This window comes from Lampris incognitus, chromosome 12 (assembly GCF_029633865.1).
Source record: "Lampris incognitus isolate fLamInc1 chromosome 12, fLamInc1.hap2, whole genome shotgun sequence".
Lineage (NCBI taxonomy): Eukaryota > Metazoa > Chordata > Actinopteri > Lampriformes > Lampridae > Lampris > Lampris incognitus.
The window spans coordinates 29779236-29792135 of NC_079222.1; the positions used below are offsets into that span (position 1 = coordinate 29779236).

Genomic DNA, 12900 nt, shown 5'->3' on the forward strand with positions numbered 1-12900 from the left:
TAGAGTGTAGACCTTACACAGTGAGCGGCCAGCAAAGCCTCTACACCCCACTTCACTTGGGCTCACAACGCACCTTCCAGCCTCTCTTCCGGCACTGATCCACCAGCTTCTAGTACTTGGACAGCTGCTGCCTATTTGCCTCTTCCATTCGGTCCTCTCAGGGAACTGTCAGCTCTATAAGGAGCCCCTGCTTTGAAGGGGCTGATGATAGTGCTACATCTGGCCTCAACAAAGTTGTCATAACGTGGTCTGGGAACCTGAGCTGCCTCCCCAAGTCGACTCGCAGCTCTCAGTCTGACTCAGAGGTGAGGAGACCGGCAGCTGATCTGGGCTGAGGCTTCTCACCAGTCTTGACAAAGGCAATCTTCCTCTGTCCACAGGCTTGCTTGTTGTTGGCCACAGCTTTGGAGATGGCCTCTGTGACTGTCTTCAGCACGTGGTCATGTCGCCAGTAGTATCGGCCCTCCCCCAGGACTGATGGGCAGCTGCTTAGGATGTGCAGTGAACCTTTTCCAGGCCACAGAGGGCATGATGGAGAATCAGTCTTGCCCCAGAGATGGGGATTTGCTGAGCTAGGTAGAACATCATATACAGCTTATACCATGAACTTAATCCGCTGCAGTTCTGCCTGCCAGATATCTGCCCAGGATATCTTCCTCTCCAGCGCACCCTCCCACTTTGTCCATGCTCCCTGCTGCTGCATGCCCACCATTCTGCTGGTCCTTTCCTCCTTGACACCTGCCCACACCTCCTCCAGGACTAGATGGTGTTTGTTCTTGCCATGGGCCTTATCATAGTGAGGTTGTGGGATGGCTCCCAGCCTTGCTTGTCCATTTGCCACCATTCCCACCAAAGCCCTGTGTCTGCATAACCACACCCATCTCAGAGCAGTTGGATTCCTTTCGAGCCACAAAATTACCAAATCGACACAGGTGGGAAAATTTCACTTTGCACTGGAGGAAATTGCCAATCAGCGAGCTATATGTGCAGCAACAAAAGTATTGCTTTAGGGAAATCCACCTCTTTTGCAGAGTTGTTTTTGGTTTCAAAAATTGTCGATTAACTAATCCTGGATCTTGTAAAATTCACTAATATTTCCAGCTTGTGTTTTAATGTTCCACCTTATGCAACTGTATTGTTGATAATGGTGAGGATCCCTGCAGTCAGTTTATACTGAACAGGTCACCTAGATGAGTGATGAAACATAGTATCTGTAAAGTTAGCTAATCTAACTCATGTCTTTACCTAACCAACATCACAGAAAAGCAAGTTAACACATCAGAAACATTTGAAACTCCTGCAAACGCCTGTTGATTTTTTTTGTCTTGTGCACCAGTTTAGGACTATATATACAAACTCTGCTTCACCATGAGTCTTAGCTCGTGGCCTTGGAATGATTTGGAGAGCAGTGTTTGTGTATCTGAGGGCTGTTGTTGGGAACATATTTTGGCAGCATATAATTTTTGTAGACAGAAGTCCATTAAAGTCCATTAAAACATCTATAAATTAGTAAAATAATCTTAAACTATATTCTAATTGGCAGAGATTTCACAATAGGAGTAATGTCAAATTTTTTCCCAGAGTTCCTGTGTTAGTGTTTGAGCTAGCCTTGCTAAGCCAGTCCACAGATTTTGCTTCGCTATTGTGTAATACTTGTAAAATATAGTATTGCACATGTAATACCTTGTTGTGGACTGAGCTGAGCTCGTGACTTTTAGTCTGGCATTGCCAGGCGATGTTTTAGCATGGGTCAAAGTAAGCATTACTTCCTCTCCCTTCTTTGGCTATGTTTTCTCAGGTTTAGACATGCCATTAAGAAAAAAAGCCAATGCCAAATTACAAAGCTGAAGATTTAATAAACAGGACCTGCAATTACCGAATTCCATTCAGCCAGAAAAGAAATAACCTGACCATTGCAGACTTATTTCTGCAACTTCTTTGAAGTAGTCTTTCAGACTCATTGTTTATGGATCAGCACAGCAGACTCGTCTTGTGAGATGCAAAATATAAAACACATGTCTGGGTTTAGAGCCTTCCTTTATTTCCTCTTTCAGAACTCTTGAATACCCTCAGACTCACTATTGTGAATAGTACAGGGATTTTTGTTTCTCATCCCTCTCTTTTGCTTTCTTTTCAGTGTCCACTTGCAGTATTTGATTTCCCTCGGTGCTACTCACTGTTATCCGAATACACATGGCTTTTGAAAAAAAACTCATAAAATTATGACATTATACTTACATATTTGGAGCCTAACCTGGGCTGTTGGGTTAACAACAGGAATCCTGAGCCCTACTGCATACGGGATGTGTCTATTTTAATGTGCCTATTGGAGCGGTCAAGTCAAGCCAGGTCAAGTCAATTTTATTTGTATAGCCCAATATCACAAATTACAAATTTGCCCCAAGGGGCTTTACATCAACACAACATCCTGTCCGTAGACTCTCACATTAGATAAGGGACAACTCCCTAAAAAAAAAAAAAAAAACGTTTAACAGGGAGAAAAAATAGGAAGAAACCTCAGGGAGAGCAACAGAGGAGGGATCTCTTGCCCAAGACGGACAACGTGCAATGAATGTTGTGTTTACACAATTTACAGAATACAGCATTGAAAGAGGATAACAGAAGTATAATTGAATTATAAAATACATGACGAATATGATGAGAAGGATGCCAAGCAGTGCCCAGACACCACCGGAACAGCCCAGGAACTGAGCCACAAGACCAGTATCGCCATGTAAAAAAAAAAAAAATACAAAAATACCCCCAAAACATTTCTGTCACCTTTATCACTTTACTTTTTACTTTTAATTGTTTTACCTTAACTCTTTTTTTCTCTTTTTTTGGACCCTATCCATTTCCTTTAAGAGGATTTGCCTTTTGCCGGGCCGTCATTGTAAATAAGAATTTGCTTTTAACGACTTGCCTGGTTAAATAAAGGTGTCATGCTGTATCATGTTCCAATACATACCAGTGCCAATGATAGACACCAACAGCCTCACGTTGTCTGACCTCCCTGCTCTTCTGATAGTCTGCCATTCATGCATTCATACAAATTCTTTTTATTTTATTTCAATTTTATTTATTATTATTTATTTATATATATATATATATATATATATGTGTGTGTGTGTGTGTGTGTCTGTGTGTGTGTGTCTGTGTGTGTCTGTGTGCGCGACACCATAGAATAGAACTGGATAAAACGTATAGACTATAAAAGTAGGTTTGTAGAATTCATACTTCAGTAGGGAGATTTCTGGAAACCAATAAAAAATTCTGTGAAGAAAATAACTTCGTGGTGCAAGTGTACACGTGCACCTGACCTAGCTGCGTGCAAACTTGTGTACATGCGTAGTGGACAGGGTTGCAGTTTCAAATAGCCTTGTTTCCGTGGCTCTCCACTATCAGTGGCAGATGTGCTCAGTGTGTTACTACTATACGAAGCATCTGTTATTTTCAGCAAACTGGCTTCTCTTACACCATGGCCCCTATTTTGTGAATTAAAGTGTGCAGCGCAAAGCACAGTCAACTTCATAGTGCGCTCGGGGCGTGGCAAGCTCAGTTTTGGTTCCTGGAAGCACACGAGACAGCGCTGCCCTGAGCTTTCCACACAGAGACATTTCCTCCCAAGAAGGAACTGATGACTTTGTGCGGGAAGTGCAGATTAGTCTGAAAAATTTGAACTTGGTTCTACCAGTCAGAAACAACAGTAGACAATCTGAAATATGGGTTTCCATGATGAAACGGTCTTATTAGATAGCAGTGAAGAAACAAAACGGTCTACAAGTGGTTGGCGATATCACATACCTGAATAACAGCATAGATCCGGCTTGATAACATTTTAATGTAATGTAGTCAATGTTATTGCATTCTTGGGGGATGGGGCCAAAAGCATCAAAGCCCAGACCCATCCATTTTTTCTTTCTGTCTGTGTGGAGGCGTGTACCACACTCTTCACAACATGTTGTTTCAAAGCGCAAGAATGTAACCACCATTTATAAACTGGTTAAATTTAAATTTTATATTTTGGCTACATGCTGTAGCCAAAAAATAACCTTCCCACTGTCAGTCTAATCGGGCCATCAATCATCTCTTTAGTTGATAGACATGAACTCAAGTAGATCCAAATATAGGCACAGACATTTGCCTATAAGGAGATATTTGGGTTTACTTGGGCATGCCTCCATCAACTGAAGTGATGAAAACTACCAAAATTGCAGTGTGCCGCTTGATTGACAGTGACACACCTCCTGCCACGACGGGAAATATCAACGAGCACAGTGCATGCACAAAATATGGCTTCACCTCATAAAAATACCTCCTCGCCAGCTCAAACCGGGATTTTGTACTGTATGCTTGCATGAACAGCACGATTGCATGAACGGAACGGAACGGGCACGGTGGCGCAGTGGTTAGCGTGGTAGCCTCACAGCAAGAAGGTCCTGGGTTCGAGCCCCATGGTAGTCCAACTTTGGGGGTCGTCCCAGGTCATCCTCTGTGGGGAGTTTGCATGTTCTCCCCCTGTTTGCGTGGGTTTCCTCTGGTTGCTCCGGTTTCCTCCCACAGTCCAAAGACATGTAAGTCAGGTGAATCGGCCACACTAAATTGTCCCTAGTTGTGACTGTGTCGGCCCTGTGATGGACTGGCGGACTGTCCACGGTGTCCCCCCCGCCTGCCGCCCAATGACTGCTGGGATAGGTTCCAACGTGCCTGTGATCCTGAGAGCAGGATAAGCAGCTTGGATAATGGATGGATGGATGGTTGCTTGCATGAAAATAGGGCCCTTTGTCTTGAGTAGTTTAGAGGGAGGAAGTGTAGAAAACAAGTAAACATTTGGTCTGGTACAAATATACAATGTGTGTATTGAGAATTTAATACACAGTAAATAAACTATTGCTTTTTGGATGAGTAGGAGGGAAAACGGCACAACTATCAATTAACACTGTGTCTGACTCCGTCTGTGTGCGACTGTGTCTGACGCTTGTGATTTAAACAAATTGAATCTCTTTACTCCCTTTTCAGTCCTCATTCTATTTGATTTTTTTTACCTTTTGACTCTACTTTTCTTAACCATGTTTCTATGGCTTAATGTGCTTACCAGCGGCTTCACTGATGATTTTTATTTGGTTTTGGCTGTCCCCAAACCAGCACTGCAAAAGTTGTGTATTGCAGCGATGGTAGTTTTGTGCATGCCAGGAAGGCTATTTACACTATGTTGCTATGTTGGCTTATTACCTGTCTATCAAAGGTTACCGTGCACCAGCAGAACATCTATTTAGGGAGTCAAACACTTCACCCCCCCCCCCCCTTATCATATTTTGGTCAGTAGGCTATCAGGTCAAATCTAATATAGTACTGTATCCTAATATGTGCAAGTTACGCTTGCGGGGCTTTCCCTTACCGTTTGGTCGACTAATGCACTCGAACCTTTCCATATGTGTACAAGTAATCCAAGTCCAACCACAGCTGTATGTTTTAAACATAAAAATACCTTTCTGGAATTGCTCACCAGAAGCACATTTTTTCCTTTTATTCCTCCAAGTTATGAGTTTATGCTACGCTGATTAGGGAATATGCTGCATCTTGAACATTTTGAGTGCAAGCCAGATGGGTGTCAGTACCTTTCTCCGCTAGTGCCCATTTAAATTCTAGACAGTAAGGAAAGGTCGGAAACATTCCTACGTGCATATTGTTAGTGATGGGACCCTTTCACCTACATGGGTCACATTCCTATCCATCTTTGTTATGGAAATAAAAAAACATAAAAACACAGATAAAGGTGGAAATTTACACTCTCCTTAAAATAACTGGGCATGACCTCGATGGTTAGCCCTTTGTTTTAGGTCATGCTCATGGCCTACTTTCATGGTTTAACGTTCAGGATTATGGTTTGTAATCATTTATATATCGACCGCTGTACTATATTATGTGGTTTGATATATGGTTAGATGTGTTGCCTCGTTTTTGTGTGTTATAGCCGTGCCTGTGCAGAGAGGAAATGCTGCGCTTGACATAGTTGTAACGTGCCATATATAGTATATGCCATGGCATGGCATTGAGAAGGGTTGTTGTTTTGAATGAGGTCATGGGGAGGGCTCTTGCATAGCTGACTTCACACTATCTGGACGGGCTGTCGCCAATACAAATGTTGGTGCGTTAGCGCCATGAATGTCTGTATGAGTGTATGCACAAAAGTATATATGTGAGCAATTTACAGTTTATGCTAGCACATTTACTTTCATGCATAGGCACTGGTATTTATGCTTGCACATAAGTTTTGTGCGTGTGCATTAATATTCATATGTAAAGGTTTTTGCAGCTTACATATAATGTGTATGTGTCTGAGTGACTCTGTATGTTTGTCTATACAGCTCATGTATTGTGTATTCCTGTGCTATTTTGTGTGACAAAGAAGAGCTAAAAAGCTCTGGTTCTGATGAACATTTCTCATATTTAGGGCTCTTCTGTCATGTCTTCCTGTAGAGAAAACTTTGCCTAAAACCTCTAGCGATGATCCATGAGTCATATAGGCACTCTTCAGTTTTCTTTTCTTCCCTTTGCTCCTTCTCTTTTATCACTTTCATTCTATCAGTTTCTTCATGAACCTCACTCTCGTCTTTTCTCTCTCTTTCCTTGCACTCTTTGCCAGTCAATTCCATCTTTATCGCTCTCATCCTGACAGGTCCATGAGTGGAACAAGAATGATGAGCGTCTGCTGGCTGCAGTGGAGCATGGCGAGGTGGAAAAGGTGGCATCACTCCTTGCCAAGAAAGGTGCCAGTGCTGTTAAGCTTGACAGCGAGGGCAAGTCAGCGTAAGTACCATACTGGCATAGAAAATAAATATCCTGATGTTAGCATTGATTAAGACTTTATAAAGATATAATTCGTTATTGTCTGCTGTACTATAACAAAGCTCCATCATGGTTTTTATATTCGATATTTGTCCTTGATCTGATGGAGGCAAAAGTCCTTTGTCATCAAAAATGAGTAACTCAAACTTCTGTGTGTCATAGTACAAATGACTCTAATACCACCAGCCCTTCAACCTGGGATAAGCAAAATCTGTAAATTTACATCTACATTATCCTCCAAAAAAGAAAAGAAAGAAAAATGGGGTTCTCTCTGCCTTATTCTGCCTTTCATCCTCAGTCTGGAGAGTCATAATCCTTTTCAATCTTGTCCAGCTGTTAATTCCCTGCAGCTATTACTAGCCTAGTGCACAATAAGCACGCGGCACAGAAAATGAGAAAATGTGGCACCTGAAAAGTTGACAATATTTCTTTTGGCATTAGTCGCAAAATGGTAAGGTAAATCCGACCGGCTCTTTTGTGATTTTTGCACTGCACCAGCTGATGCCATGAAATGTAGATTAATATACGTAATCAGAAGAGCAAAACATCTCTTACTTGCCCTGAATATTTTAGTCAAGCGTTGTGAGCTTGGTTAGTGTAAACATCCTCCAGATGTAAGCAGTGCCCGCACAAACATTTGTATATTTTATTGATTTTTGATTCAGAAAGCATTATGATTGAGTCAAAGCAACACACATCGACAGAAACAAAAAACAAAACGCAACATCTCGGCTCGCACACTGACTCATTCAAACAGGCAAGTGACTCAGGAATTACATAAAATAAAAATAACAAATAGCTAAATAGGGCAACACTACATAAACCCTCTTTGTAAGAACAGTTATCTAAGCCAAAATATGCCATAAAAGACTCCTCTGTTCTGTTCAATATATTCTTTGTGATGTAACATGCATGACAACTAATCCAATGATACATATTCAAATATGACCTTATGCCAATATAACCTAGACTGAACTTTGTTTGTTAGCCAATTCTAAAGGATGCATTTTCTTGCACAAAATGTTAGCATTTTGCAAGTCACAGAAAGTTGAATCAGTTCAGCTGGACACGACACTTATTGAGAGAAACATTTCAACACTCATTTGAGGGACCTCTTCAGTCTAAACTGACTGCAGGTACCCCCACCCTCATAAACAATACAGTGGCATAACAACTGGAAATAATAGGTTTCATATGCAAATTGCCGTGACCATTAACTAACGTTTCAATGGCCATGTGTACTATTCACAGAGGATTTGGGAAGAGATGCTATCAACACATTGTAAGATGGCAACGGATGTACTCTTGCCCCCCCCGGTTCAGGAATGGTTGTTCCCTCTTCACACAGAGGGCCTCTTTGACTCCTCGTTCAAACCAGCATTCCTCCCTATCAAGGATGTGCACATCCTCATCCCTGAAAGAGTGGTCACTGGCCTGTAGATGGGTGTAGACTGGAGTCCTGGCCTGGCGCGTTAGCTCTCCTGTGTTGTGCCATCCTCTTTGCCAGTATCTGTTTAGTTTCTCCAATGTACAAGTCATGGCAATCCTCCTGGTACTTAACAACGTAAACTATATTGCTCTGTTTGTGTCGGGGGACCCGATGCTTCTGGTGGACAAACTTCTGATGCAGCATGTTTTGGGGTTTGAAAACAACCAAGACGCGGTGTTTGGAAAATACGTGTCTCAGCTTTTCCGACACTCCCGCCAAATACGGAATCACCACTCGTTTACACTTAGGCAGCCGTTGTCCTTCTCCTCCCTTCGATCGGCTGGTGCACTGTTTGGACGTCTTCCTGGCTTTGACAAATGTCCAGTTAGGATAACCACACTTAACCACGGCCTGTTTAATGTGGGATTTCTCCCCCTTCCTCGGCCGCTGTGTCGGTGGGGACGTTGTCAGCTTGGTGGTACAGCGTCCTGATGACTCCTAGTTTGTGCTCCAGTGAATGATGAGAGTCAAACCTTAAGTACTGATCAGTATGTGTTGGTTTATGGTAAACATCAACAATCAAATGACCCCCATCACCAATTACATTTCAGTCTAAGAAGGCTAACCTGTCATTTTTCACATCCTCCCTGGTGAGCTTGATGTGGTTGTCCACAGAGTTAATGTGGTCAGAAACCTGGTACATCCTGAGATTTATGTTTAACCCAGGTGTCGTCCACATATCTGAACCAATGGCGAGGTGATGTCCCTGGATAAGACATCAGAGCCCTCTTTTCCACTTCCTCCATATACAAGTTGGCCACTATAGGTGAGACTGGGGAACCCATAGTGCCCCCATGCCTCTGCCTATAGTACTGCCCCCTGTATGTGAAGTATGTGGACTGAAGACACAGCTTCAGGGGCAGACACATTTGGTAAGTGTTAAGGGTGGTCCTATTGCTAAGGGTGGAGCCGTTTTGTAATTTCATATGGACTACCTCCATTGCTTCATCAACAGGAACACATATGAAGGGAGACTGAACATTATGAGAGACCATTGTTCCATCCTCCTCCATAATGAGGAGGATGAAAGGTGAGAATGTACATCCTCACCTTATCCACAAAGTCCATAGTGTTCTGAAACCTTGTGTCCAGATCAATGTTCTGTGACTTCCTTACCTGGATTATTGAGTATGCATAAAAAGCATTTTGTAAAGTTTCCCTTTATATTTATCAGCAATAAAGCCATTCAGTGTCCCAAGAAACATGGACCACACTCTATATTAATAGATAAGATTTTATTTGTTCCCTGCCCTGTAATCTGCCAGAATTGCTGTATTTCCCTGCAAGACCACAGGCGGTGGGTGAGGTTATCTGTCTCTATATTGCACTCGGGACATTGGGGAGAGGAGTTAATGTTAAACTTATGGCGTGGGGAGGGGGATACGTAGGTTCTGTGTAAAATCTTGAGTTGAGTTGCTTTTATGCCGTCACAGACACTCAAGGTTTTTGTACTCCCCCAAGCGTCATTCCATTCATCATCTGTCATGGCTACGTTGAGTTCCCTTCCCCATGTTTCCTTCAGGTGAAGAGTGCGTGTAGTACCCCATACCCTTTGAGCACGCTGTAGAAAGAGCATACGGGGTGGACCAACTGTAATAAGAAAAGCTGCCTCTCAGAGCGAGAGACATTTTGGTTGGCAAGGACTGTAGTATCCCTCTTAACAAAATCCTTTATCTGTAAGGAACAGAAGAAGTCCTGTATTTGAATACTGTATTTTCTGGTTAATTGACTAAAATAAATTGAAGTGGATCCATCTAATAAAACATACGGATTAAAGAGTCCTTTAGTTGCCCAAACCCAGAAACCATTGTCTGTTATTCCGGGTATGAAATCAGGGTTATGAGTTTCCGGGTAGCATGGAGGTCTATTCTGTTGCCTACCAACACGGGGTTCACCAGTTCAAATCCCCATGTTACCTCCGGCTTGGTCGGGCATCCCTACAGACAAAATTGGCCATGTCTGCGGGTGGGAAGCCGGCTGTGGGTATGTGTCCTGGTCACTGCACTAGCGCCTCCTCTGGTCGATTGGGGCGCCTGTTCAGGAGGGAGGGGGGACTGGGGGGAATAGCGAGATCTTCCCATGTGGTATGTCCCCCTGGCGAAACTCCTCACTGTCAGGTGAAAAGAAGCGGCTGGCAACTCCTCATGGATTGGAGGAGGCATGTGGTAGTCTGCAGCCCTCCCCGGATTGGCAGAGGGGGTGGAGCAGAGACCGGGGCGGCTCGGAAGAGTGTGATAATTGGCCAAGTACAATTGGGGAAAAAAGTGGGGGTAATCAGGGTCATCACATATTGGTGTGAAGACAGAGGTGATTCAAGATGTGCCCTCTAATCCCACACAAACATTTAGTCAATCCTACCCTGAGAGTTCCTTCTAAAACTAGATATGATGGCCTATATGTTCTGATATGTAACTTTTTAACTTTATGTGAAGACTGAAAAATATAGTCCAGCATGTGCAAATGCAAGAGCGGCGGTGCAGGTTTTTTTTAAAAATTTTTTAGACACAGCATTCTCCTGGTTCAGTGCCGTTTTAATTGGATAAGGCTGAGACTATTTTGGTAAAAGGCACTGTTCAATCCAGTGACAATCGGAACAAGACAGGTTAAAGCACCGCGCTGTATGTTGGTGTTTGATGGGCCAGAGGCCAAATGTGCTCCATGTGCCTCCATAGTACACACCTATATAAAACAGTACACTGGCCGCAATAATAGTTGTATTATTATTATTATTATTATTATCCATCCATCCATCCAGCCATTATCCAAGCCACTTATCCTATTTTTGATATTATTATTGTTATTATTATTATTATTTGTGTTATAATGCGAAAACAGTAGGCTATCTACATGAATCTCCAAATATATAAGGAATAACAATCATTTTCTGTTATGTCTGTTCTGGTTATCTAGTTTACAGTTCAGCTGAGAAGTGGTAGTACATTTTGATATCTGTGATTTTTTTTTTTCTGCAGTGAAGGATGAGCCAAACACTTAATATGGGTCAAACACTTAAGACCAGCAATGTGGTCTGATGTCTATCAAGCGAAACTAAAGTATTTAGTAGAGAATGGCCAAAACAAAATTCAGAGAATGAGTTTTGAATTCTTTGAATAATGTCATACCAGTTATTAAAATCTTATTGTTTTTAAAGTGAATCACACCATTTTCTAAATAACTGTTGGCTTTGCAATATACATGTCATTTTAATGGGCTCCAAAGCATGAAGCCATGCTAAACGCAGGGCAGTGAGCTTCTTTACTTTTTATTATGTTACCCTTAAAAATCAAGGGATGCGAGGGCGTCCGGGTAGCATAGCGGTCTATTCCGTTGCCTGCAACACAGATATCGCCGGTTCGAATCCCTGTGTTACCTTCGGCTTGATCGGGCTTCCTTACAGACACAATTAATTGGCCATGTCTGTGGGTGGGAAGCCGGATGTGGGTATATGTCCTGGTCGCTGCACTAGCGCCTCCGCTGGTCAGTCAGGGAACCTATGCGGGGGGGGGGGGACTGGGTGGAGTAGCGTGATCCTCCCACGCACTACGTCCCCCTGGTGAAACTCCTCACTGTCAGGTGAAAAGAAGCAGCTGGTGACTCCACATGTATGGGAGGAGGCATGTGGTAGTCTGCAGCCCTCCCCCGGATCGGCAGAGGGGGTGGAGCAGCGACCGGGACGGCTTGGAAGAGTGGGGTAATTGGCCAAGTACAATTGGGGAGAAAAATGGGGGCAAAATCCCAAAAAAATGAAGGGATGTATGAAGGCAAAGGGGGGTATTGAGGGAAGTAGGAGTGAGACATAACAATGATTTACATGTTCTGCCACTTGATAAGGAACAGAACAAAAGACTTTCAGCATGTGTCAGTGATTTCCCAAGAACTGCTTCTTGGGAAAACACACAGAGGTCAAAACATGCCAGCGCAATGAATTAATATTTTTTATTAAAATAATCTCCGCTATGTGTAATGTTTTTACAGCGATTTGGTGTGTATGTCATGGCAGCTCTTCACCTCGCTGGTTGTTGAGATTGTTGATAACACAGAGACGCGGTGTTAATATCTGACCTATTTCTTTTTCTTTCTTTTTTTGAGACATAACAGCCATTGCCTTCAACACACACACACTAGATATATCTATATTTATATATCTATATAGATATATGTATCTATATAGATATCTATATATCTATATCCACAGAACATAAAAGCATTCTGTGTTTTAGTTTCATCAGAAGTTCACATCCTTGACCTTCTTTTGTTTTTGTTTTTGTTATGCGAGCAGCCCCCCCCTCCCCTTCTGTCCCCCCATGCACATTAACACACCTTTGTAAACCATGATGGATGTGGTTGTTCGAGTTGTCCTCCAGTGGCTCGGTCTCTTGAGGACACCGAGTGTTTCTATAGCGATGAAGCAGAAAACAGTGGCACGTTGCAGTGTGTTCGAGCGAGCGAGTGCACTCGCTGATCACGCTCAAGTACACTCAGGCACAACTGAAAGCAGATGTATTGACTGCCTGCCACACTTACACCGGCTCAGAAAGGACTCAAAGGACGGTTCTTTGTAT

At 42.9% G+C, this 12900-nt stretch overlaps 1 protein-coding gene across 3 annotated transcripts in view; it reads left to right on the forward strand.

The window, feature by feature from the left end:
• The window catches only part of rai14 (retinoic acid induced 14), a 79660-nt gene that overhangs the window by 30559 nt on the left and 36201 nt on the right, over window positions 1-12900 (forward strand). For all 3 annotated transcript variants that reach the window (XM_056290712.1, XM_056290710.1, XM_056290711.1), the window contains exon 3: window positions 6680-6810. In XM_056290712.1, coding sequence (XP_056146687.1) covers window positions 6680-6810 — 131 coding nt within the window. The remainder of the gene's footprint in view (window positions 1-6679; window positions 6811-12900) is intronic.